This window comes from Odocoileus virginianus, chromosome 23 (assembly GCF_023699985.2).
Source record: "Odocoileus virginianus isolate 20LAN1187 ecotype Illinois chromosome 23, Ovbor_1.2, whole genome shotgun sequence".
NCBI classification, from domain to species: domain Eukaryota; kingdom Metazoa; phylum Chordata; class Mammalia; order Artiodactyla; family Cervidae; genus Odocoileus; species Odocoileus virginianus.
In genome coordinates, this window is record NC_069696.1 from 47,687,680 (window position 1) to 47,714,130 (window position 26,451).

Genomic DNA, 26,451 nt, shown 5'->3' on the forward strand with positions numbered 1-26,451 from the left:
CAGTGAAGAAAATACAGTGAAAAGGAATAGGGAATAGCTGGGAAGAAGGCTCTGTTAGGCAGTGGGGTCAAGGGAGCAATCTCAGAAAGTAAGACATTAAAAACCTCATGATGATATCCCCACAAATAAGAGAAGGAAGATGCTCCCAACAGAGGGAACAGGGCAAAGATCTGAAGCCAAAAATTATCTTGGCATATAAGAGGAAATAAAAGAAGGCCAGTATGGCTGGAGAGTGATGAAAGAAGTAAAGAGTAAGAAATAAATTTAGCAAGGAAGGTGTAGGTCACACTATGTAGGATATTTGTATCAATTATCTACTGCTATAGTAATGCTGTGAACACACACAAAACTTCATCCTTATAGCCTGTGCTTCTGAGGTCAGCTGGGAGTCTGCTAGGCAGCACTTCCGACCTCAAGTGACTGACTTGCTCTACTGTCTGGTGTTTGAATGGATGACTGCTGAGGATGGCCTCAGCGTGACAACTGGTGCTTCGCTCCATGTGGCCCTCTCTTCTGCAGGCTGGCAGGGGAATGACCTCATGGTGATGGAAGAGGTTCAAGAGGGAATCCTCCAATGTACAAGACTGCTTCATTAGTTAAAGCAAGTCATCCACCCAAGGCCAGAGTCAAGGAGTGGGCAGGTGACCCTGCCCAAGTTGGGAAAGCGAAATTACATGGCACAGATATAGGAAACAATGAACAATTGAAGCTAACAATGCAAGTTTCTGCAGGTATGTAGGGTCTTGATAAACTTATGAAGATAAACAATTATTTTCTAAATGGGATGATAATGCATTACAAATATAGGACTTAAGAAAAAGAGAAGGGTCTTGAAGAATATTTGAGATTTAGATGCATGAATCAGGGCTTCCCTGATAGCTCAGTTGGTAAAGAACCTGCCTGCAATGCAGAAGACCCTGGTTTGATTCCTGGGAGGGGAAGATCCACTGGACAAGGGACAGGCTACCCACTCTAGTACTCTAGGGCTTCCCTTGTGGCTCAGCTGGTAAGGAATCTGCCTGCAAAACAGGAAACCTGGGTTCGATCCCAGGGTTGCGAAGATCCCTTGGAGAAGGGAAAGGCTACCTACTCCAGGATTCTGGCCTGGAGGATTGCACAGACAGTCCATGGGATCGCAAAGAGTCAGACATGACTGAGCGACTTTCACTTTTTGATAGGTGGAGGGACAAAATAAGGGAATTCTAAGAGTGGAGAATGACATGAACAAATTTATGAAAGCAGAATAGAGTGCTGTACCTAAATAGAAAGAAAAGAATGTCATGTATATCAAGATGCTTCTATCTTGTCTAATCTCCATCACAAACAGAAGAAAATGAAGTAAAACAACTGAATCTCATATTCATCCTACATAGTAGAAACCACTGCTTTTAAAAATGTCATGAGAGTATAAAGTTCTCAGTGTGATTACCAGGTATGTCTGAGGGCTAGAGACAGCCATGAAGAGTACAAACATTAGGATTCCTAATATGTGTGACAATGAAGATTCAATGTAGTATTCACTGAAATGGTGAAGAAGCCTAAAATTATGAATAAACATATACAATAATTTTTTTTTGGTAACCCAATGTTAAAAGCTATCAGCAGATTGTTGTTTTGGAAGGATTCTATCATATGTCTCCAACATTGCCAAGAATCAAAACAATATCCAAGGATTAACTTTGAAAGAAATTGAAAAATTTATCCAGAAACATAATCTCAAGTATGTTCATATAACTCTTAATGTTAGTTGTATCTTGATTTGTGGCATTAAGATTTTAAGGCAATTATCAAGATATGAGTCTAATCTCTAAAATCTGGTAATGCATAATTCACTAGTTCTGGCTCTTCATTTGGCTCTTTAAACATGCTATTAATTCTGCTTATATGGATCTAATAGCAACATCTCATCTCATTATGAGACTCAGAGAAATGCCAGTCCACTAGCCTTCATAGACAAAAATGAATTCAAATTTTTATACAATTAACTAAAAAGAGGAAAATAAATGCAAGGCAGGACCATAATTCAAATATATATTTGCAATATAAATATTTAGATCAACCCACATTAAGCAGTTGCAACAGTGGAACAAAGCTCGAGGATACAATATTCCTACTCACCTGGTCTCATATTCACTGAACTAATTCCCATAGAACATGACCAACTCTCTCCACATCTCCCATCTCCCATCCCACAAATCCCCCACATGATGGGAAGAACCCCTACCTATCTCCACTGTTTGAGCAAAACTGAGGAGTGTTATAGCCTCCACAACTCTCAGCTGGGCCCCATGCACATGAAGAGTCTCTAAACACTCTTTGCAAGGCTGGGTTCTGGAAGCCTTCAATCTCTTCTCTGAACCCTCAAATTAAAGACAGACTCAAACTGATTCTTTCTGGAAAGAAGAGAGACAACAAAGTAACCAGACTCAAACTCTTTCAAAAGTGTAACCTCCTAATTCCACTGCAGAATTCTGAGTGGCATATATGCCCACCAGGAGATATCTTTCTCTGCCAACTACATAAACATCAGAGAGAGAGAGACAGCATGAACCCCCCCCCCCCCCTTCTAAGGAAATGCCAGGACTAATTCTCTTGCCAACCCAATCTACCACTCCATATACCATTATTCTTTCTCTCCATCTAAATGTGACCCACTCCAGCCATCTATCTCCCCCATACTCTCATCTCCAAACAGCTCTTTGCTTCCCCTCTCCTTCTCCAGTCTATGCACTATGCCTCCCAGGTAATGAACACCCTATGGCCTCCACTTCACTGATCTTTTTACCATCACACATACTTAAGTGTTGGGCATGGGGATGAATGTCCTTTTTACTTCACACTGTCAGTAGCTTGTAAAACCTTGTTAGTTCAATCCCACAGATTCAGCAATGCCACTTCTTTCTCTTCCTTATCATCATGCTATATTTTCCATCTTTAAATAGGAATTTTCCCTTGGTGTCACAACCCTTTTCTGGATCCACAGCCTAATTTTTCTACATTCCTCAGTGTAAATTACTGGCATGCTGTCTGTATTCACCATCACCACTTTTTCTCTTCCCATTCTTTCTTAAATCCTCTCCTATTGGTATTTGATCATTACCAGCATTGAGAAACTTCATTAAGGTCACCAAAGGCTACCACACGCCCTAATCAAAGATAAATTCTCAGTTGTCATCTTATACTCAGCAGCATTTGGCACAACTGATGCCACTATGCTTTTCCTCACTTACTAAGATAATCATGTTTTTTCTTCTTTATTCATTTAATGTGCTGAATTTCATTGAATTTTTTAAAAAGTTAAACCATTTTACATTGCTGAAATGAACTTTACCTCATCATGAAATGTGATCTTTTTCATAAAACTACGTGAAGGTGAATGGGTTTTGCACTGTATAAATCTGAGAAGGGATTCTAAGTTTACTTATATTTTTTGATAATGTAAGTGAGCAATCTTTGCTTTGGGACTTACAAAATTAGCCATTAAGAAATTCAGGGTTCTCAGTAAAACAATGACCAATCTCTAATTTGGGGTGCACTGAATTTATTGGCATCACATGGTAAAGATATGTTAATTGAAGGAAAGAGAATTTTGACAAAGTGATTTACAAATATATAGTGTTAGTAGTAGTTCTTTAAAAAATTAAGATTTCATTTGATATAAACTTTTTGCTTTTCCAAGGTTTTCTGAACCACCCAAGCCCATCTGGCAATAGTTTTTCTTCTTCAAAGTTCCTTTCTACCACTTGGGGACACTTAATTTTCAGCATCAATGGAAAAGAAATCTACTATGCTCCATTGCACATCAGAGTAACCAATGTTTAAAAAAATTATCATTTAAAAAAATTGGAAACTATCTCCATAATTAAATGGTTATGGGAAAACCTCATAATGTTCAGAGACTATGACAATTTAAGCAAAATAAAGGAAAACATTAACTAACTTTTCTAAACTGTCAAAATGGTTTGGATTTGGTCCCAATTTTGGGTGAAGATCAGCCAAACCAATTCATCTGGTGGAAACATAAAACAAAATACATAATTGCTAATATTTATTACACTTCCAGAACAACAGCTAAGAAAAAAAGGTTACTATTAACAAGGACTTTTGTAGATTAAACAACAATCTCCAAAGCAGGTTCATACCCTGGGAAACAAACCAAGGCATAATTAGCAACATTAAAAAATAAAGAAGCCCAAAGAGCAAAGAAGTCAGAGGACTTTGAAATCTTTTATTCATAAATACACTCTCAGGAAATATGTGCCTAATTAGATTTAAATAGTCTCCAAGAGAATTAGCAGCTAACTATACCCATCTCCAATCCAATATAAAGAAATCAGAATATTAAACACTACCATTTAAGAACTTTAAATAGAGCCCCATAACATGAGTTTAAAAGGAAATAATTTAATATGCAATATATACATACACATTTCATGTAAATGGATTCAAACTCACTTGCAGAGAGAATTTTCCACTGAAGAATGAACTGAGACATCCATTTTCAGCAATATGGCAGACTACTTGTGCAGAGAACACCTCTCAGTGAAAAACACCTTAAAATGCTAAGTATGGCTAGACTGGCGGTAAAATAAGGAAAGCAACAGAGGACCAGAAAAAAGAAAGTACAACCTTTCAAGGGAGTTGACAAGGACTGGAGCCTGCATTTTCTCTGAGAGATTCTGTGAACTCCTGGTGCCCTGGCACTTGGTGTTAACAGCCCACATGTGCTGGAACAGAGGACAAAACTTGTCATGTAAAAAGAGAGACCAGATCAGAAACTCCCACACAGAGCTCAGAACCCCCATAAGGAAGTACACGAGAAGGAAAATCAGCTAGGAGAAGGAAATATGCCTGTGTCAGGAATGGTTCTGAGAAAAAAGGGGGAAAATACACACACACACACACACACACACACACACACACACACACACACATATACACACACACACACATGTATATAATATATATACACACACACACATCCCTACATCCCAAAGAATTCCTAATGACAAAAGAATATTCGCTTAGTTTAAGATTTGCACTGACTCTGGGGCCTAAAAAAGTCTCAAGAAGAAATATTTTGGTTTGAAGTGGCCCTGGACTGATACTGCTCCAGGTGCCTGGCAGAAGAAAACACAGGAATTTCAAAAATTCCTTGGGATGCAGTTCAATGAATATATGCACAAAAATGAAAATTCACTGAATACATGAAGAAGATACCATGAGCTACGATCAGCAGAAATAACAAACTGTAGAATCAAACAAGCAAAGACAGCAGACATTGGATAACTAGATACAAATATAAAATGTTTAAAAATAAATATTAATGTTAAACAGATTTAAAGCAATAAACCAGACTGAAAATATGAATAAAAATAGAAAACCTAACTGAACCAGGCAGATCTGAAAAGGAACCACCTAGAACTTTAAAAAATATAAGAAGTTAAATTAAAAGCTCAATACACAGTTTAAACAGCAGATTAAATACAAGTGAAAGTGTACAGGTGAACTGAAATACAATGCTGAAGAAATTATTTAAAGTGTAGCACAAAGAAAGAAAAATAGGAAACAGAGGTTATAAGATATGGAGCAGGCAGGTCCAATACAAGAGAACAAGAGAGAAGCAATAATTCAAAGAAATAAGACCTAAAAAATAGGCAAACAAAACAAAGAAAAAACAAACATCTCCTCTTTGGGACTTCTATGACAGTCCACTGGTTAAGACTCTGCCCTTCTACTGCAGTGGGCATGGGTTCAATCCCTGGTCAGGGAACTAAGATCCGGCATGCAGTGCAGTGCAGCCAAAAAAAGAAAAAGAAAGAAATACTAAGTAATACTTTTCTAGAACTCATGAAAAACATCAACCCTCAGATTCAAGAATTTAAGCCGGGATAAATTGTAAGAAACTCATGCCCAGACACATCATATGAAACTGCAGAACACTGAAGCCAAAGAGAAGATTTTAAAAGTAGCTAGATTAAAAAATAAAAAAAGTAAAAGCAGCTAGATAGAATACAGAGATTACCTATAAAGGAATCATGATTAAAACCAATAGCTGAATTGTCTGCAGCAACAATGAAAACCAAAAGAACTGAAATAAAATAAAGTACTAAGGGAAAACAATCATCAAATGAGTAATTATATAGTCATGAAAGTATTTTTCAAGAACAGCAAAAGCATTTAATTAAAACAAAACTTTTTTAAATTTTTTTATTTTTTTTATTACTAACAGAATTTCACTAAGTTAGCTTCTAACTTATTATACTTCAAAAACATGTACTTCAAAAAGAAAATAAATGGTTATCCAAAGAAGATCTCAGCTATAAAAGGAAATGGTGGGGAAATTATAGTAAACTTGTAGGTAAATCTAAACCAGTGTTAAATGTATAAAATAATAAGTGAAAGTTGATCGGTTGTGTCCGACTCTTTGCAACCCCACGAACTGTCTGTGGAATTCTCCAGGCCAGAATACTGGAGTGGATAGCCTCTCCCTTCTCCAAGGGATCTTCTCAACCCCGAACTCAGGTCTCCTGCATTGCAGGCGGATTCTTTACCAGCTGAGCCACAAGGGAAGCCCAAGTATGGTGGAGTGGGTAGCCTATCCCTTCTCTCCAGATCTTCCCCACCCAGGAATTGAACCAGGGTCTCCTGCATTGCAGGCGGATTCTTTACCAACTGAGCTCTCAGGGGAGCCCATAATATATTAAATAATCCCTAATTTGTTTCGTTAAAAAATCAAGAGAGAACTTAAATCTTTGAAAATAATAGCATACAAATAGTGGTGACCAGATTTAAAGATTTTAAGGTCTTTACATTATTTGGGAGGAGGACAAAAATACTGGTAACTTTAAATAAATGTAAATAACTGAAGATGATACTAAAATGTCTAGTGAAGTGTTAGTGAGAGTGTTATTCGCGGGGTAGTCCTTAAAAGAATGTATATATGTGGGAGTGTCATTGATTTACAGCATTGTGTTAATTTCAGATGTACAGCAAAATGATTCAGTTATACACCCATATATGTACATAACTATATCCTTTTTTAATTTTTTTCCATTTTAGGTTATTACAAGATATTGAACACAGTTGCTTGTGCTACAGAAAATCCTTGTTTACAAAGTTGGCTTTAAAACAAACTAAAAACCCCCAACAACAATAACAAACATTAGTTAAGATCAATCCTATCTGAAAAGAACAAAAAATATATTAAATTCAAATCAGAAGGCAATAAAGGGAAAGAGAAAACATATTAGAACCAATAAAAATCACAAAAGAAAGTAGCACTGAATATTAGTAACTCAATAAACAAGATAAATGTAAATGGACTAAACTCTCCAAGTAAAAGACAAAGACCACTGTCAGACAAAATATTCCAAATTCAGCTATATGATATTTACAACAGACACATATAAAACATATAGATGATACAGGAAAAGTTATAGTAAAAGACACATTATTAAAGCTAAAGAGGGTCATGATACATGGTTTAAGGCAAAACAATTTCTACTCTTAATGTCATAATAAGCTCAAAATAAATGAAGCAAACATTGCAAACTAGAAATAGAATGAAATAAACCCATTATCATAATGAAAGATTTGCAAATATTTCTCTATAACTGATAATTCATGAAGACAAAAAATCAGTATGACAAACAAGATTTGAACAACATATTATCATGTTGTCAATAGAAGAAAGGAAAATTACAGATCAGTCTCACTCATGATAATAAATGCAAAATGCATAAATCAAATATTACCAAATTGAACTCAATAATATTTTAAAAGGTTTGTTTCATAAATACATGGTTGGCTTAATATGGGAAAAATCTGTTCACTTTCTAAATGAAAGACTGGCAGAGAAAAAATACAATTATCTCAAGAGATGCAGAAAAAACATTCAATAATATTCAACAATTCATGATAAAAATTATTTGTGAGCTAAAAATAGAAAAGAACATCCTGCAAGTTATAAAGGGCGCCTACAAAAAAATCAAGAGCGAACATCACATTCAATGATGAAAAGTTAAAAGAAAAAAAAAAGCATTCTCTGTAAAATCAGTAATACTGCAAAGAATTACTATTTCCATATCCAACATTCACAGTTTGAGTCAGTCTGTTTGCACACATGGACAGACACAGATAAACACACACAAACACACACACTTCCAAGAAGGAAATAACATATCATTACTATTTATATCAACTGTCTTCAAAGGAAATCCCAAAGAATTAATCTAAACTACTGAATTAAAGAATTATTGCTACTATTGAATTCAAGATTTTAACAAGTGTTTTGTATTTAAGAACACTAGAGAAAAGCCAACTGCATGTGTACAAACCAGCAATGATGTTAGAAAAGGTAAATTTTTAAAAGCTATCACTTATAATAACTAAAAATAAAGAATTTAATTAAATTACATAATTAATCACTCAGTTGAGTCCAACTCTTTGCAAGGTCATGGACTATAGCCCGCCAGGCTCCTCTATCCCTGGGACTGTCCAGGCAAGAATACTGGAATGGGTTGCCATTTCCTCCTCCAGGGGACCTTCCCAATCCAGGGATCAAACCTGAGTCTCCTGCATTGTCAAGTGGGCCCTTTACCACTAGTCTGACCTGGGAAGATTATAAACAAGTACAATTCTTGCAACAAAGATATATAAGAAAAAGAAATGAAGGAAACAATAAAATATCATTAAAAGATCAAGGAAGATCTTAATAAATATGGAAAAGTACCATGTCCATGAATAAGTAAATTATCTTAAGAGTGTCAATTCACCTCCAAAATTAATCTGTAGGACAGATGCAATTCCCTTCAAAATTCCAAGGTTTACATGGAAAAGAAACGGACAAAATCAGCCAAGAAACTTCTACAGAAGAAAAACTGGTCCCTGAGTAGAGGGCTGAGAAACTTGACCTACCAGATATCAGAAGTTATTTCAAAGTTATAACAATTAATACTGTAGATTTGGCGGTAGAATAGAGAGTTCAGAAAGAGACCTATACATGCATAGAAACCTAATACACTGAAGAGATGGCACTGCAGATTGGCAGGGAGAACATGAGTTATTTGAGAAATTAAGGATGTCTGGAGTAAGTTAAAATTTAGCTCTTAAACAGAAGATTCTAGATGAATTAAGAATTTAAATGTGAAAGTCAAAACATTTAAACTTTTAGAAAATATAGAAATATGTTAATGATCTCAGGGTTTGGAAGGTCTTCCAAATAACAGCATATTAAAAATATTAACCACAAAAAGCACACAAAAAATTAAAACATTAAAATTTCGGAGCTTGGTTCACCAAAAGACATCATGAAGGGATTCAAAAGATAAGACATAATGTAATTAAAAAAATCAAAACACATAATAAAGAATTAATATCCAACATATATTAAACTTCCATAAATCAACAAGAAAAAAATAACCCAATAATGAAAAATGTTTTCTTTAAATGGTATTTTACATAATCCAACCTCCTTGGTAATTAGAGGAATAAACATTAAATGATAATAAGATACCCAAGTGTTAAGTAGAACCTACAGCAGTAAGAACTCTCATACCTTGCAGGTGGGGGCTTAAACTGGCTATTACTATTCTGTAACCATGTCAGCATTAAAAAAGCTGAAATGCACATACTGTGTGACCCAGCAATGCCAAAACTAGAAATACAGCCTAGAAAAACTATGGCACATATATACCAGAAGAATATATACAAGAATGTATTCTCTTACTTGGCAGGGTCACCATTAGAAATTAACTCTGAAATGTTTAATTAAAAATTATACAACACACTCATTATCCAAAATGAAGGTTTATGGACAATGTAAATATTCTCTTTATGGACCAGCTAAATTCACTAATAAATATTAGTAATAATCTTCTGTAAATACAAAGATAGAAACACATCTGATAGGTCAATCTTAGATATAGCACATGTGACCTTTTTTTCACACTCACAGGCATATATACTTTAAACACCAAAGACTACTCCAAGCATTTATGGAAAAAAAAAAAAAGTCTTGTTGAAGATTATTTCAATTTAATCAGGATTGAAACTTTGACCCTTATAGTCCTGAGTGAAGGGCTTTCCAGGTGTCAATAGTGGTAATGAACCCACCTGCCAATGCAAGAGTCGCAGGTTCTATCCCTGGGTTGGGACGATCCCCTGGAGTAGGAAATGGCAACCCTCTCCAGTATCCTTGCCTGGAAAATTCCAGGACAGAGGAGGCTGGTGGGCTACAGTCCATGGGGTCGCAAAGAGTTGGGCATGACTGAGCATGAGCACACACACACATCCTGAGTGAAAGAAGTAACTTTAATATTGTACTTAATTGAAAATATACAGAAGGAAACAATATAAACAAACAAGAATATGGAGAGTCTGATGTCCTGCGGTCTTCCTTAATAAGAACTCATTTTCAAGAGACTATAATCTCCTCAACACAAAGCTTTCTACCAAGGATCTTAATAATAAGATTCTGAGAAAATTCACACTCAAACAATATGCCACTAAAACCAAAACAATGTGGGTATTACCAGCTACACAAAAGGTTGGTTTCTATCTGATGAGTCATTTCTAAAATGATGAAAGTTTTTCAAGTGCTTTCTATTCAGGCTGGAAAATATATAAAGGCAAGAATCATTTACAAAGCAGGATGACTGAGAAATTTCACTTCATTTTATACATCCTTGTTTGACTCTATGCAAACATCAAACTAAGGATGGCAAAAATGAGTTTCTCTTCCTACATATTAATACTAACTTTTTCTTTGCTTTCTCAAGGCATTTCATTTTCAGCATCCAAGTCGATAAGAAATTTAGAAGATGACATGGTATTTAAAACGTTGAGGCTGGGGAAAGCCTTTCAGAAGGAAGATACCGCAGAAAAATCAATTGTTGTTCCTTCCCTGGAGCAATATAAAAATGATGAGAGCAGTTTCATGAATGATGAAGAAAACAAAAATTCAAAGGTAAGTGGTAATGTGACTTGTCCTTTATTTCAATGGAAATTTGAATGATCTTTATGAATCCTTTGAAAGTAAAGTTGATACTTTTATAAGTAGAAGCATGTGAAAAAAAGTCACAGTATGCATTAGAACAATTAAACAAATTTCATACATACCAGGTTGTCCTTCCAATCTGGGAAATGTCTCTTATTAAAAAAGTTTTTACTCCCTGAAAATCTTGTATCTAAAGTATTTCTTAAAGAGTCAAAACAGTGCTGGGCATCTTTAAATTGATCAATAAGAATATTACACAATGTATTATATTCCCAATAGAACAGTTAAAACACAAATCAACCTTTTCTTTACAGAATGCGGGTTCCAAACATAATTTCTTAAATCATGGCCTGCCACTGAATCTGGCTATAAAACCTTATCTTGCACTAAAAGGATCTGTAGCTTTTCCAGTTGAGAATGAAGTTCAAAATACTGAATTAACACAAGAAAAGAGAGAAATTGGGGATGAAGAAAACTCAGCTAAGTTTCCTATAGGAAGGAGAGATTTTGACAGTGAGTAGTTTTTTAAAAATTGAATTCTTATACCTTAATATCATAAAATAGAACTTTGAATTTAACTGAAATTGTGTCCAATCATAACAGAATCAAACAAGACCATGGTTCAACTTGTACTTGATATTAAGTAACTCCTGCAAAAGATGTGAAATTAAAAAGTATTTAATTAGTTATTATAATTGTAACTTACTCAGATTAGCTATACAAGATTCATTCTTTTATTTCTAATCAATTTTGTGTGATACTAGTCCTTTAAACAATTTAATTTTTTTTTCCTTCAGTGCTCAGGTGTATGCTGGGAAGAGTCTATCGACCTTGTTGGCAAGTCTGATGCCTGCTGGTCCACATCATCGTTTAAAAAGAAAGCAAAATCATTTAATTGCCTCTCGGGAAAAAAGCCCTTAATGTTACTATGATTTGTATTATTTTCAATGTCTGTTTTAAAAGAAAGTGGTATTAAGTTATGCCTAAATGATTGCTTTACTTGTGCATTAAACTTTATGAATTTTCTGCATAATTATGACTTACTAGTATTTTTTTAAAAATAATGCTTAATATGTTAACCATACGTACACTGCAGACCAAAATAATAAAGCACTATAACTTACACCTTCATTGCTTAAAAATTAAGTAAAAGAATTTGGTAAATGGTTTTATATATATATATACACAAACCTAAAGAACATAAAAGATAATTTCATAGTCTAAAAAACTGAGTCAACTTCGTCTGGCCAGTAATCAATTTGTCCTTGGTGGTACATCTATTGCTTTTTGCAACTCTGAGTAGTTTACCATCCAATTTATTCTGCAAATCTTTTGATGTCTTGGGTATCTTAACAATTTTCTGTTGAAGTGGTTTGTTTCCATTATCACAGAGAATATTTTCATCATCCAAATCCACCTGTTTCCTTTTTGAGCTTGTATTTCCTGTCAGACTACTTGATTTTCTTGCTACTTTTTCTTTTTTACTTCTGCCCACATGAACATTTCCAGAACTTGTTCCAATTGTTGGTCTTCCAACAGAAGAATTTACACCTTCTGTTATGCAAGATGAAAAGAGAAAAGAAATTATATAATACTTAAAATTATTACACATGAGATTTTACAAAATTTTTAAACAGATAAAGAATTTTAAAACTTATGATTTACAATCAAATAATGCTATAAATTACATTACTAACAGATACAGCAATATTACTATCACATTTCTTTTCATTTTACCATATCATTTTTCATCCCTACAAACAATAAATTTGCTTTGTCTGAATGCACAACACAATCCTTAAATACTACTACAAGTTATTTCTTAAATACATTTAGCTAAATCAAACTAAGTCCTAATTCTATACACCAATTTGTAGTTAGATATAACTTTTAAAATAAACTCATCTTTAAAAATATAAACTTTTACATTACAAAAAAAAAAATCTAGTTTTACTTAAGTTAAAACCAATTAGTACACTAGAGTTAAACTGTTATTAAGTTGTTTAATTAGGTCAATTACCAGAAGGGTCATTTTCCATGTGAAGAACACATGAAGGCTTTGATGCTGAATTAACATTATTCCATTTATCCTTGCTTATCATGCAGTCATCTTTATAAGTACAGGCAAACTGAGATCTAATTAAGGTTTGTTTCGTCTAGTAACAAGAAGAAAGAAGAAGAAAATATGCAATTTAACCTTTATTTTGACACTTTTTCATCTATATAGAAATATACTCTGTAGTAATTGAGGTACCATAAAAATTCCCCTTAAAAATTTCATTATCTACTGGCAAATTTCATCATCTATCTATTTAATTCTTAATATTCCATAGTTTGCAGACTCATTCACTGCTACAATTAGCATTTTTGTTTTTTTTTTTTTAGTAATACCTGTTTTGTGAATGTTTTTGATAATTTTTGTAAAAGCCTACCAAATCAATTATAAACTCTACAAAGCCCTTTGCTACACATATCTATGTCCGAGTTGCTTTAGAAAGTGGGTTTTATCATAAGTTTAATAATGATATACATGATATACACAATCCTAGAAAAATAGAAGCTTTTAATCTTAACAAATTACAGACTAAACTCTTTTAGGAAAAGAAATTAGAGAAATTAAGGAAGGGAGAGATAGTAGGATGAAACAGAGAAATAGGAGAAGGTAAAAGAAGTAAAAATAGGCAACTAACAAAGAAACAAGGTAAAACAGTGCTGAGTGAAAGGCTTTGTTCAATTAAAAACTTGAATATTTAGAAAATTAAGAAATAAGATGGGCTTCTCTGGTAGCTCAGTAGTAAAGAATCTGCCTGAAATGCAGGAGATGTGGAATCGATCCCTGGGTCGGGAAGATCCCTTGGAGAAGGAAATGGCTGCCCACTCTAGTGTTCTTTCCTGGGAAATGCCATGGACAAAGAAGCCTGCAGGCCACAGTCCATAGGATTGCAAAAGAGTCAGACAGGACTTTAGTGACTAAACAACAACAAACAAGAAGATTTGACCAAGTGATTTAATTGTTGAGTATTCAAAGTATACTCCTGCAATTATCTTAAAACATGAGAAATAGGAGAAAATTAGAAAGCTAAATTTAATTCTTAAGCACTGAAAAGGATGTCAAGAAAACACTTTTGGAAATACATTCTGTAAACATAAAACCAGTGGCTGTTTTAAGAACAGGAATTAATTTCAAAACAAAGTAATCTACACAGACAATGCAAATTTCAACAATTGCAGCTGCTGTATAATGCCATTTAGTTATTATAATAATGAGATTTCTCCAAATAATTAGAAATCATCTCAAATCCTTTTCAGAAATAAACAAGTTTAAATTTCAAATACATGATTAAATAAAGAGGACTTCAACAATTAAAAATTAATACTTCAAAGTATAACTACATCATGCGGAACAAAGCTCAGAGCATGTATTGATACATTTCACGAAGCCTAAAACAGCACAATTTTATATTTTCAGTAATTATACATTGTGTTTTATATTCAGAGAGATAACTGCATTAACCCCCTCAGATGTTTGCAGAGATAATGGCAGTGAAACCCACTGACTATAATTTAGAAGAAATTAGAATAGTCCCCAGTCCAGCTGCTTCATAAAAGCAAGTTTTCTCAGGATGACAAATTTTATCTTTTTGAGTAATGGTATTTATGAGAGCCTCTAACTCCCAGAATACTAAAAATTATGTTTAATTTGCCTGAAGATTCAGACAATTAGAATTTATCTTCCATTTAAGCACAAAAATACACAAAATTGAAAAAATGTGAAAATGCAAAAGATAAAAAACTATTTTTTTCAAAAGTGAAATACAGTAGGCTTTGACAATGGATGGAGCTATAGTCCAAGATCGTCATGAATCCACAAGAATGCAACTACTATTAAATAGGTTCTACCATGAGATGCCCTAAAATACAATTGAAGGCTTTAACTAGGGATTTACCTTTAATCCCTTTCTGTATTGTATTAATTTCATAAGTAGAGAATTAAAACATTTAATAAAGTTATTAAAATAAATAGTTAATAGAATAAATTTTATATTACATCATATCATTACTGTAGTAAATTATCCAAAAACTTTTACTTCCATCCACAAAACCAATACTGTTAATATACTTTCACACAATGTTTCTTTCATTTCACCAAGGTAACTGTCTATACAGAAAATTATAAATTTACTGCTTGCAAAGAGTTATAAAGAGCATGGTTAAGACCATGAGAGCAAATGGACATAAGTGGCTGGCAAGGAGCACTCCCATAATACCCAGATAGTGATGCACCTACAGGTGATCTGAGGGACTTCAACCTCCCACTACAAAACCTGCATCAGGACCACTTTTGTGTGTGTGCTCAGTCACTCAGAAGTGTCCGATTCTTTGCGACCCCATGGACTGTAGCCCACCAGGCTCCTCTGTTTATGAGATTCTCCAGGCAAGAATGCTGAGTGGGTAGCCATTCCCTTCTCCAGGAGATCTTCTGACCCAGAGATCAAATCCAGGTATCCTGCAGGCAAACCCAAGATCTGCAGGCAGATTCTTTACCATCTGAGCCACCAGGGAAGCCCTAGTATCACTCATAAAACACTCTACCTAAAAACACAATAATTATATTATTGAACACAATCGACATTGTCTCGATCTTATACTTCATATGAATAAAAATTTCTTTAGAAAGTTATTTTTACTAATTTTAAACTTCCATCTGAGTAAAAACCTCTCTTTGCTATATAAATACAGTTGTAAAATAAGTTCCATAGCCCTCTTGACAACTAGATTTCTTCTCTTCAGGCCACCAATAGAAATTCTCTAGTCTTTAGCCAGAATAGGCCAGTTTCAGAAAACTAGTGTTATAAGGCAATGAATTCTTAAAATACTGATAACAAGTTGATATGAGAAAGGAAATTAGTTAGCCACTATATCTACCATGAAAAACATTATTTATAAACATAACAAAATACAAGAGAGAACCATAATGGTGCTATGGTAACATTGCAATATTTATATCCAAAACTGAAAGTATTTATATTGAGCATATTTTTTTTTTGGTACGAGATTCTATGTGGGTTTTCTCTCTGCCTTGTACAAATATCTTTTTAAATCAATTATCACTTATTAAGTTCCAACTATGTAACAGGCACACGGAATACTAGATTACTAGGACGGCTCCTATAATCACAAAGACACTTTACTTATAAAACTTGCTGTTGACACACAGCTGGAAGAAATAATAAACTGGATAATAGAATCAAGACTGAAAAGATCTCAGAAGGCTAGAACAATAAGTAGAAAATAATAAAATGAAAATGAATGAGGATAAACAAAGTCCTATATTTAAGTTCAAAATACCAATTATAGATGTACAGGACAAGAACCTGACTTAAAAACATATGAAAAAGACCTAGAGATTTTAATTGATCTTGAAATGGACTGCAGCCAACATTGTGATATCCAACTAAGAAATGCACATAAAAAGACAAGACAATATGATGCAAAAGGCATCAGATTTGCCGTTAAAAGACCTGGTTTCTTATACTGGCCCTATCACTTACTAACTAGATGATCTTGAGTAAACTTCAAAACCTCTCACTTATCCACACATAAATGGGAATATTTGCCTCACAGAGTTGTCAAGATTAAGTGAAGTGAAAAATATGAAAGAGTTATATATAACTCTAAAGAGATATGTAGATACTATATAGTTATTAATGTAGTAACACATAAAGAGAGTATTCCTACAGAGTAGGAAATCTATTGAATTAGGTTTCTCAGGACCCAGTCAACTCTAAAATGATTCTAGGAATGTAGTTAAAAAAATGAACTTACAGTCAGCTTCTTCATTTCAGTTATTAAAACAATACAAGCTACACTGACTTGTATTTATAACTTAAAAGAGATTGCTTTTCCTTTGTTCATAAAAGTTGAATTATTCTGCACCAGATTAGTGGCTACATAGAACTGAGATTACTTCCTGTTGCAAATTTTCCAAATCTCTCTTGTGTATTTGATTTGGAATCACAAATAAGCAAAACAATTCCCTTCTGAACATGCTTTTGAAGTACTAAACAACTAAGAATAATGTTCAGATTCATACATGGCTGTTAAAATCATTTTATGTTCAAGTCACATGAGAGAAAAGGATTCAAAGTTTTCCTTTGTAGAGTGATTTCCCCCCTTTGGAAAGATTTCTATCCACAGTAAAATTGCAATGAACTTCAAACTTGCCAAGAATTGGAAAAGTCCTTTTGCCACAACTTTTTTTTAAACTGAAATTATTAGTAGGTTCCCAGTTTAAGGAAAATAGTACTTCACAAAGGAAGGCCTGACTCCAGTTAAATTAAGACAAGTGAGTCCAAATATTGAAAAATCACAGAAACTTCCAGTTAGCTCTATCAATAAGAAAATGAAATTTCTAAGCCCCCATTATACTGATAAATTTTACTAACAAGTTTGGAAATTACTCAACATACTTAATTTGACATATAACTATTCAAATTTATCTTTTCATTCTTACAATACCACATTTTCGGAAGAAAAGAGATCTGCCATGCTTGTTAATAATTTGTTTATTGTTGACTGTGCTGGGCCTTTGCGGCTGCAGGCTTGTCTGCAGTCGTGGTGAGCGTGGCCGCGCGCTCCAGCAGCAACGCGAGGGCTTCTCACTGCAGTGGCCTCTCTTGTTGAAGAGGACAGGCTGTATAGGGCTCCTGCTCTAGAGCACAGGCTTAATGGTTGTGGCACATGGCCTTAGTTGCTCCACGGCATGCGGGATTCTCCCAGATAAGGGATCACACCTGTGTCTCCTGCACTGGCAGGCGAATGCTTTACCACTAAGCTACCAGGAAAGCCTGAGATTTGCTCTCCTTAGTGAAATATGAACTTGTGAGTATATCAAATGATCCATTTCTTTATCAATAAAATTCCATTTAACTTTGCTAAATAACAGAAAGATAATATTATGACCTAGGTAATAGCATGATATTTTTATGACTCCTTATTACAATTACTATGCCTTCATTTACTCTTTAGAAACAGCACAAACTTTGAAGTTGTTCTTGTTCAGTCACCAAGTCCTATCCAACTCTTTGCAACCCCATGGACTGCAGCATGCCAGGCTTCCAAACTCCAGGAGTTTGCCCAAGTTCATGTCTATTGAACTGGTGATGCCATCCAACCATCTCAACCTCTCTCTATCACACTCTTCTCCTTCTGCCTTCAATCTTTCCCAGCATCAGGGTCTTTTCCAACAAGTCAGCTCTTGGCATCAGGCGGCCAAAGTACTGGAGCTTCAGCATCAGTCCTTCCAGTGAGTATTCAGGGTTGATTTCCTTTAAGAGTGACTGGTTTGATTTCCTTGCTGTCCAAAGGACTCTCAAGTCTTTTCCAGCACCACAGTTCGAAAGCATCAATTCTTCAGGTCTCTGCCTTCTTCATGGTCCAATTCTCACATCCGTACATGACAACTAGAAATCTTACATCTAAATACAATCCTTACTTTGATACTTACTAGGTATATGGACTGGAAAATAATGCCTCCTAGACTTCAGCAAGGATTAATTGGAATGAGGTAAATCAGATGTCTAGTATAACACTTAGAAGGTACGCAATAAATCCCACCCTCATTCCTTCAGTCAAAATGAGTTTAAATTTTAATTCAAACTAATATAAACATCCCATATTCATTCTAATGAAAAATACTGTTCAGTCACCTTCTTAAAGAGACTTATACTGATCATTCTCTTTAAAACCAAAACATACACAAAGGATCATACTCTCCTTATAACCCTTCCCAGCTTTATTTCCCTTCATAGCACTGATAACCATCTAATACATTGATACAATATAATTATTTTATTTATTTTCTGCCTCTCCCAGCTAAAAGGTAAGCTCCATGAACAAAACCTTAGTTTGCCAACCAATGGTGTGCTCTGGTCCTCTTGTGGTGCTCTCCATCCCACAGGGTGAGGAGCAAGTTCACAGGAGACTATGGCCCCTCTTTTTAGATCCTGTTCTAAGGGCCCTAGAATTCCTTGCTCAAACTGCCAAGGTGCTGGGCCAGCACTGGCCTCTTCCCCTCGGAAGGGCTTACTGCTTATGACAAGGGTGTTGGGGCGTGGGATGTGTATGTTTCTGGGTGGAGGGTCTCTAGCAGGAACAGAACCAGGATTAAAGGAACTGTAGGGGCAGACCAGAGGTTTCCATTTATATTCTTGCACCCCAGTCCCATAAATACTGGGGGAAGACTTGTCCATCAGAGCAGGTGGGGGAGTGTCAGTTTTGTTTGTGGATGGATTTCCAATGCTGAGGACAGAGCCTGGTACTCAGTAGGCATTCAATACACGTTTGTTGAGTGAATTAAGTAAAATTATAACAGACTCTAACAGGTGTATGTGAGTAGAAGGTATGAGGTAACAGAAACCAAGAGGAAGCAAAAGCTTGGAGGTAGAAAAAAAGAGGTACAGAAAGTAAAGAAACCACAGGGTACAGAAATGAGAGAAGCAGACTGGTAAAGAACAGCTAAGTTACCCTAAGGACAAAAGCTCTGAAACAGAAAAACAGGTACAGAGTAAACTCTACTCTGTTCAGTATAGTAAGAAAACCATTTGGTACAGAAACAAGAGAGAAAAGCTACATCACATTCAAGTGGAGAGAACCATGCAGCTAAAGTCTTTAAGCCCCATTGTATCCACCATTCCTTTCACGTTCTTAAATATTCCGCCTTTTTTAGGTTCTCAGGTACATATCCTCACTGTTCCTTAAAACCATAAAAGCCACACCTTCCTTAATCTTGCCCCACATTATTTACTCACCCTTTTTGTACACTACCAAATGCACAACCTCTTTATACTAATAAAGAAGTCTAATACTTTCATCGGGTTGTTTGCTCAGCCTGAAATGCTCTCTCCCATCCTCTCTTCCTATTTAAATCCTATTTATTCTAGCCTCTCGCGGTCAGAGCACCATTTCTTAGTCTTATAAAGGGTTTCTAGTTATTGCATTTGTGTGTACCTTTAATCTACTAGAACTGCAACTATTTAATATGCTGGAGCTAATTAATTAAAATTAAACAGAATTAAAAATGGAATTCCTCAGTAGCAGTAGCACATTTCAAGTGCTCATGAGACGCGTGGCTAACACCTACAATATTGGACAGCAAAAACTACAGAACATTCCCACAGAGAGTTCTGTTGGACACTACTATGTAACAAAGCTTTACAATCTACTTCCCATGGCACATACATGAAGGACAGATGGATTTTCAAAAGACTCAGGGACATTTTTTAGTTTTCTGGGTCCATAATACTGGAACCAAGACGTGGCTTTACATTATTAAAGGAAGCCATACATCTGTTCCTCCCATCTTTAACTACTGCTGCTAAGTCGCTTCAGTTGTGTTCAACTCTGTGTGACCCCATAGACGGCAGCCCACCAGGCTCCCCCATCTCTGGGATTCTCCAGGCAAGAACACTGGAGTGGGTTGCCATTTCCTTCTCCAACGCAGGAAAGTGAAAAGTGAAAGTGAAGTCACTCAAGTCGTGTCCGACTCTTAGTGACCCCATGGACTGCAGCCTACCAGGCTCCCCTCTCCAGGCAAGAGTACTGGAGTGGGGTGCCATTGCCTTCTCCTCTTTAACTACTACTTGATATGAAAGGGCCAATTAAGCTTCAGAAAACATTACAACTGTGTATCTTCAAATACTATTTCAATCCTATTTTCTCCTCTCATTCTGGGGACCCAATTAGGCATATGTGAGGCACATGCTGTGTTCTGATCTTCTCTTTTTTTTTGCATTCCTTATTCTCTCCTTGCTCTGGTTCGGATATTATTCTAATGACCTATCTTCATGTCCACTTGTGCTACCTAATGCTGTGTCTGGTTTACTATTAAATTTACCTAATTATTGATTTTAGATAATGTTTTTACAGTTCTGGAAATTCTATTTGGTTCTTATTTAAAATGTTTGGTTCTCAGCAGTTCCAGGTGGTCTAGGAACCAGGATTTGGTGTTTTAACTGCCGTGGCCTGAGTTCAAACCCTGGTCAGGGAACTGAGATCCCACAAGCTGCATGGTATGGTCAAAAAAAGAAGAAAAATGATTCTCTGCTGGAATTTCCCAATTTTACATCCAATTTGCCCATCTATTCCTTTAATTACCTTTAAGTGTTGAAGGACTCTGTCTTTCAAAGGTTTTTACATTGTGTTCTTTGGTCTCCCAACCCACTTCATTTCCAAATGTGGCAAATATCTTGAGAAGGCAACAATCATGTGTTTGAAGCAGGTCCCACTCCTCAAGTGGAGCCTTGTCTTCTGAGCAACTGCAAGACCGCAGGTGATTTTAGTCTACTGGACTGAGACTCCTTAACTTCCTACTCAGCTCTAAAATTCAGCATAGGTATCCTAGGTAAAAATAAGTGTGTATCCAGCGCCCCAGTGTTTCCAAATTGTTGCCAGCCCCTCAAGACACCAAAATATTTATTAGTTCCTCTTTGCTTCAATGAAGTTCCTTTATATGGGCCAAGAGCAATCCCTGGGTCATACCCAAAATTGGAAAAATAATCCCAGAGAAGAAAACTCTGATAATAGACTGTTCACCTCAGAAGAACTTTACCCTCTCCAGATTTTTCGTTTATTTAAACTGCTTTGCTTACATAGCTTTCCTATGTCTTTTAAATATATTTTCCCCAACTTGTCTGCCTTTGATTTTGTTACTGTAACAGAAATGGTATTTTGTGATGATCTACTACATCCTAGTTAGCAACAGAAGCCTCCAAGTCTGTGATTTCTTGATTCTGTTCCCTCCTTGAAGGCATTTTACTTTCTCTTCAATAACATTTTGAAGGCTGCATATTTTCTGTTATCCCCCATTTTTCTGTAGCCTGAAGAATGATGGAGGTAGAAGTATGCTCAATAGAGGAGACAGATCACCTGAAAAAATGTCTGGGTTGGTTCTGCACTTTCTTCTAAGAATTTATTATGTATCATCTGTACTAGAAAAAGTCCCTCTACTTAGAGTCTGTATTTCATTCAAATGGAAGGTGATCATTTGGATAATTGCCACAAATCAGTATGCAGCACTACAGCCTCCAAAGAGTCAATGTGTGAACTCCAGAGTTCATTTTCCACATTACTATGCAGTTGCCACTTATACTATTTCTCTAAAAAGGAAAAAAAACAAAAAACACCACACACTTAGCTGGCTTCTCAGTTTTGGAAATATTTCAGTGATAATTCTCAGGACTTTGTCAACTCACTAGCACACTATATATGGACACTGGAGCTAGATTAAGCTGCTAAATCATGTTGTGCCTTTTCCCTCTGAAATCAGTTTCCTTGCTTAGCCATCATTTTTGAAGTTTACAGTATCCAATTATGTTATTTTCTGTTGTTTGCTTTCGGTGAATATTTCTACTAGGTTTTGCTATTCTGTACTCATTTTAAGTATTGGGGAGGGAAATTCTATGACTTGAACTCCATCCACCATTTTAATTTGTATATACTCAGTTTTCAAGTATCTAAAGGTTAAACGTGGACATCTGATTTCCTAATGCCATGAGCATTCTATTGCTGGCTGCTTATAAAGGTACTAGAGTTAGAGCCAGCCTATTTTTTCACGCTACCTATCCTAATTTTTACTGTCCCAACTATGCCAAGCTTTAAAGATCCAGTGTTTTTCTGACCTGCTGACTTAAGCTATTTAGTTAACGCTCAGGATTATTCTTTTTTTTTTTTTTTTGTGTAATAAAGTTTTATTAAAGTATAAAGGAGATAGGGAAAGCTTCTGACATAGGCATCAGAAGGGGGCAAAAGAATACCCCTTTTGCTAGTGTTAGCAATGGAGTTATATACTCTCCAATGAATCCAAAGAATGTCTGGAGGTTGCAAAGACCTCACCAGACCCACTCCCATATTTACATTTTAAGATAACAGAGTTGGCTAGAAGGTTTAATCCAAAGATTGTCCTCAGGCAGGATACATTATTGTTATATAATCCTAAGGAATGTAGAGGAAAAAAAAGTAAAAAAAGTTTGTCCTTTCTTCCTCCTTGAATATTCCATACTTCTCTCTCCTTGGGGACCCCTAGACTTCTTATCAACCTGCCTAGGAACTGACTCTCTCATTCCCCCCTTTCCTTTTAGGAGAATTATGTTGCCTAGGGAAAAGGGGCGTCGTTCTCATTCCATAACTGCTTCAGAGCTGACAAGGGGCGTTGTTGATTATTCTGACATAGGTATAATATGAAGGAAAATACTAGACCGAGAATAAGGAAAAGAGATGTATAGACAACTTTTCAGTTGCATCTGATAAGCAAAATACTGCTAAATCAAGCTGGAAGGAACAAAACTAATTAATTTACAAGAATCTAAGAAGGTAACTATCTCTCTAAAAAATACTGTAAGGAAAAAGTATGAAGGTACTTGTATAAACGACTTGGAAACTAGCAGTAAGAATGGGGAGAAAGCATTCTCTAAAGGTTCCTACCAAAACCATGAAGGTTCAGGAAGAACCTTCTAATTTCCTTCACAGGGGAATTTATTTGACCATCATTGACAATTTTCCAAATAAGGTACAGTAGGAAAAGAAACGAGCACTTAAAATGAGTTAATGAACACTTTCCAAAGTGGTTTCATAGGATTTTGTGATCAGGAGTGCCTACTGCTATTTATAAACAAGGAAATGAAAATCCAAGACAAGTTAATTTGCCCCAAATAGTAATGACATGGATATTTCACAATCAAGTATGATCTACATCAAAATTCTAAGTTCTCTAATATTATCTACCGTTGTCTTTCCAAGACAGTATTTCAAGTATAGATTGTATATTCTTTCCGGCTAAAAGAAAAGAACTAAATACCAAAAGAGAAAAAGTAACAGGATAATAAAGTAATAAAAGTTGTTAAACTACTTTTCCATAGTTACTCAGTAGTAAATATTAGCAGCATTTTTTTGTTATTTCAGCAAGTATTCAACCTGGCCATGGTTCAGCTATATACCTGGCTAAACCAATTATTTTCACACTTTGCTTTCATAAAGAGTACTGTACTATAAAATATAACCATAAACACCAATTCCTTCTTTTCTCTATTGCCATTTAGTTTCAGAGCTATGTAGACTAAGCCCGCTCCACTATTAAGTAACAAAAGCAATGTAACTACAGTCTCATTAGTCCTTATCCATAGCTTCACACAATGGCATAAAATATGTCCTGGTAGTTATGATGTCTTGGATGAGGTGCTTTCTCAAGGATTTTGATTTCCTCATCTATAAATAAGACTGGATCAGATAAGCTGTTTCCTATTTCCCAAATTTTACAAATTGGTTAATAAATTTTATAGCAATTAGTTGACTCATCAATTTCTAAAAAACCTTCTCTTTCTTCAGGTAGATTGTCTCATTTTGATTTACTTAGTTTAACAAAATATCCCAATGACCTTTAAATGAAAATATTAAAGTCTGTCATTATCTATAGAAGGGAAAAATTAAAGAACTTGTTACAGTAAATCCATGGCTAATTCATTTCAATGTATGACAAAAACCACTGCAATGATGTAAAGTAATTAGCCTCCAACTAATAAAAATAAATGGAAAAAAAAAAAAAAGAACTTGTTACATTTCTGTTTCTAATCAAGTCCAAAGGATAGATTGTTTTTCAAAAATCTTATGCCTTGGCTATAAGTACTTGGGTTAACAAAGAATTGGAAAGTTTTCCCTAAGAAAACTTATGCAAAACTCAATGAGGTATTGAGGTATTCCATAGATGTTAATTACTAACAGCTACTAATAATCAATAGAAAGATCAGGCTTATTAATCTAAATATACTAAATGGATTTGCAGTATGTAGATGAAACAGATAACTAAAAGTTTTATGAACTGGGACTAACTTGCCAAATGTGAATATAAAGAACAAATTAGAGTTCTCAAGTTTTATTAAGAGATGAATAATTATTTTATAATTTAAGGATAATTGTAAATTTTACATGAAAATTTTGTTAAATGAATGAATTCCCAACCACAGAACAGTGTCTGGCATATAGCAGATACTCAATAAATACATATATTAAATGAATAAATGGTTAAAAATGAGCTTCTTTTTGAGAAAAAGATTAAGAAAAATTTAAATGCCTAAAAACATGTTATTAACTACATATAGGAACAATGTTTCATATGTGAACAGGGATGCTAAATGAAATATTAAGAATAGCTTTAGTGAATGAACAATGTGAAATGTTTTCCTTGTCTCAATCTACAATCAATTACATTCTGCCATTATGTCTTCAGACAGGAACAAAATTGAAACTACACAGACTCTCAAGACTCAGTTTAAGATATCAGAAATGTAAATGAGAAAACCATGTTCTCTTTAGTTTCCCCTTCATTCACTGAAGAGATATTTATTGAGCACTTACCATAGCAGGTGCTTATTCGTTTCCTTCTTTTAGGTCCAGGGTATTGAATATGTCAGAGACAGATTAGCCAAGATTGAATTAAAAGGAAAGTTTCTGTATATCAACTGTCATAATTTATTTTCTATTTAATCCCTATAGTTCCATGTATAATTTATATGTATAATATCCAGCTCAGCTTTATATATTTATTTCTTCTAAAAGCAAAACAAATTTTTATCATTTTCATGATAGTATATTAAATTGTACCTTGATTTTTTTCTCTTCCATTGACTTATGGATGCGTTCTCTTAAGGGTTTCATCGATGAATTATCCACTTGTGTGGGAGAGCTACGTCCAAAAAAAGTAAAAATTTACAAACCAAAGTAGCTTTTAAATTTGTTTTCACCTCTCCTCTACCTGAAAACAGTTAGAGAATAAAAGTTTATTCTGAACCTAGTGGTTTACAATACTATATAAAAATGTTCATATTCCTATTCTAAGAGTTCTAAATACTAATAATTTGCTTAATTAATTAGTTCAGTAACTAAACACTTGAGCTTCTACTATATGTAAGGCACTGTATAAGATGTGGTGAAGAACAGAAAGTTCACTCATTCACTGACTCTGAATTCAGGAATCTTGATCTAAGTCAGCGAAATAAGATATACACATTACTAAAATTCAAAGTAAAAAAGGACAGATGCCATAGCAGGGAAATTCAAAAGAGAAAAACATAGTTTAGAAATAGGAGGGTCAGGGAAGACACAATAGAGAAGTAGACATGGGCACTATGGAGCCAGACAAACCTGGATTCCTCAATAAATCCATTTTTAGCTTAATAGAGCCAGAGTCATAACCCCTTAGAGTCAAAAGACCATTATATAAGAATAAAGGATAGTCTATTATAAGAAAGACTAGTTTATAACACTACGTTCACTTACACTCATACACACTGTCCTTAATTTTAACATTTCAATGCAGACCATTATTTCCTAGTGGCTCAGATGGTAAAGAATCTGCCTGCAATGCAGGAGACCCGGGTTTATTCCCTGGGTCGGGAAGAGCC

General features: G+C 34.9%; 2 protein-coding genes across 3 annotated transcripts in view; one reads left to right on the top strand and one right to left on the bottom strand.

The window, feature by feature from the left end:
- Nucleotides 1-7,019: 7,019 nt before the first annotated feature.
- PARPBP (PARP1 binding protein) overlaps nucleotides 7,020-26,451 on the bottom strand; it is a 66,627-nt gene continuing 47,195 nt past the window's right edge. For both annotated transcript variants that reach the window (XM_070454045.1, XM_020880897.2), the window contains 3 exons: nucleotides 25,652-25,733; nucleotides 13,020-13,155; nucleotides 7,020-12,553 (listed from right to left, as the gene is read on the bottom strand). In XM_070454045.1, the coding sequence (XP_070310146.1) occupies nucleotides 12,213-12,553; nucleotides 13,020-13,155; nucleotides 25,652-25,733 (559 nt within the window). In that variant the 3' untranslated portion in view covers nucleotides 7,020-12,212. The remainder of the gene's footprint in view (nucleotides 12,554-13,019; nucleotides 13,156-25,651; nucleotides 25,734-26,451) is intronic.
- PMCH (pro-melanin concentrating hormone) lies at nucleotides 10,721-12,032 on the top strand. Its single transcript, XM_020880910.2, has 3 exons — nucleotides 10,721-10,969; nucleotides 11,314-11,512; nucleotides 11,797-12,032. Exons 1-3 carry the CDS (start codon nucleotides 10,721-10,723, stop codon nucleotides 11,844-11,846), a joined length of 498 nt encoding a protein of 165 aa, XP_020736569.2. The 3' UTR covers nucleotides 11,847-12,032.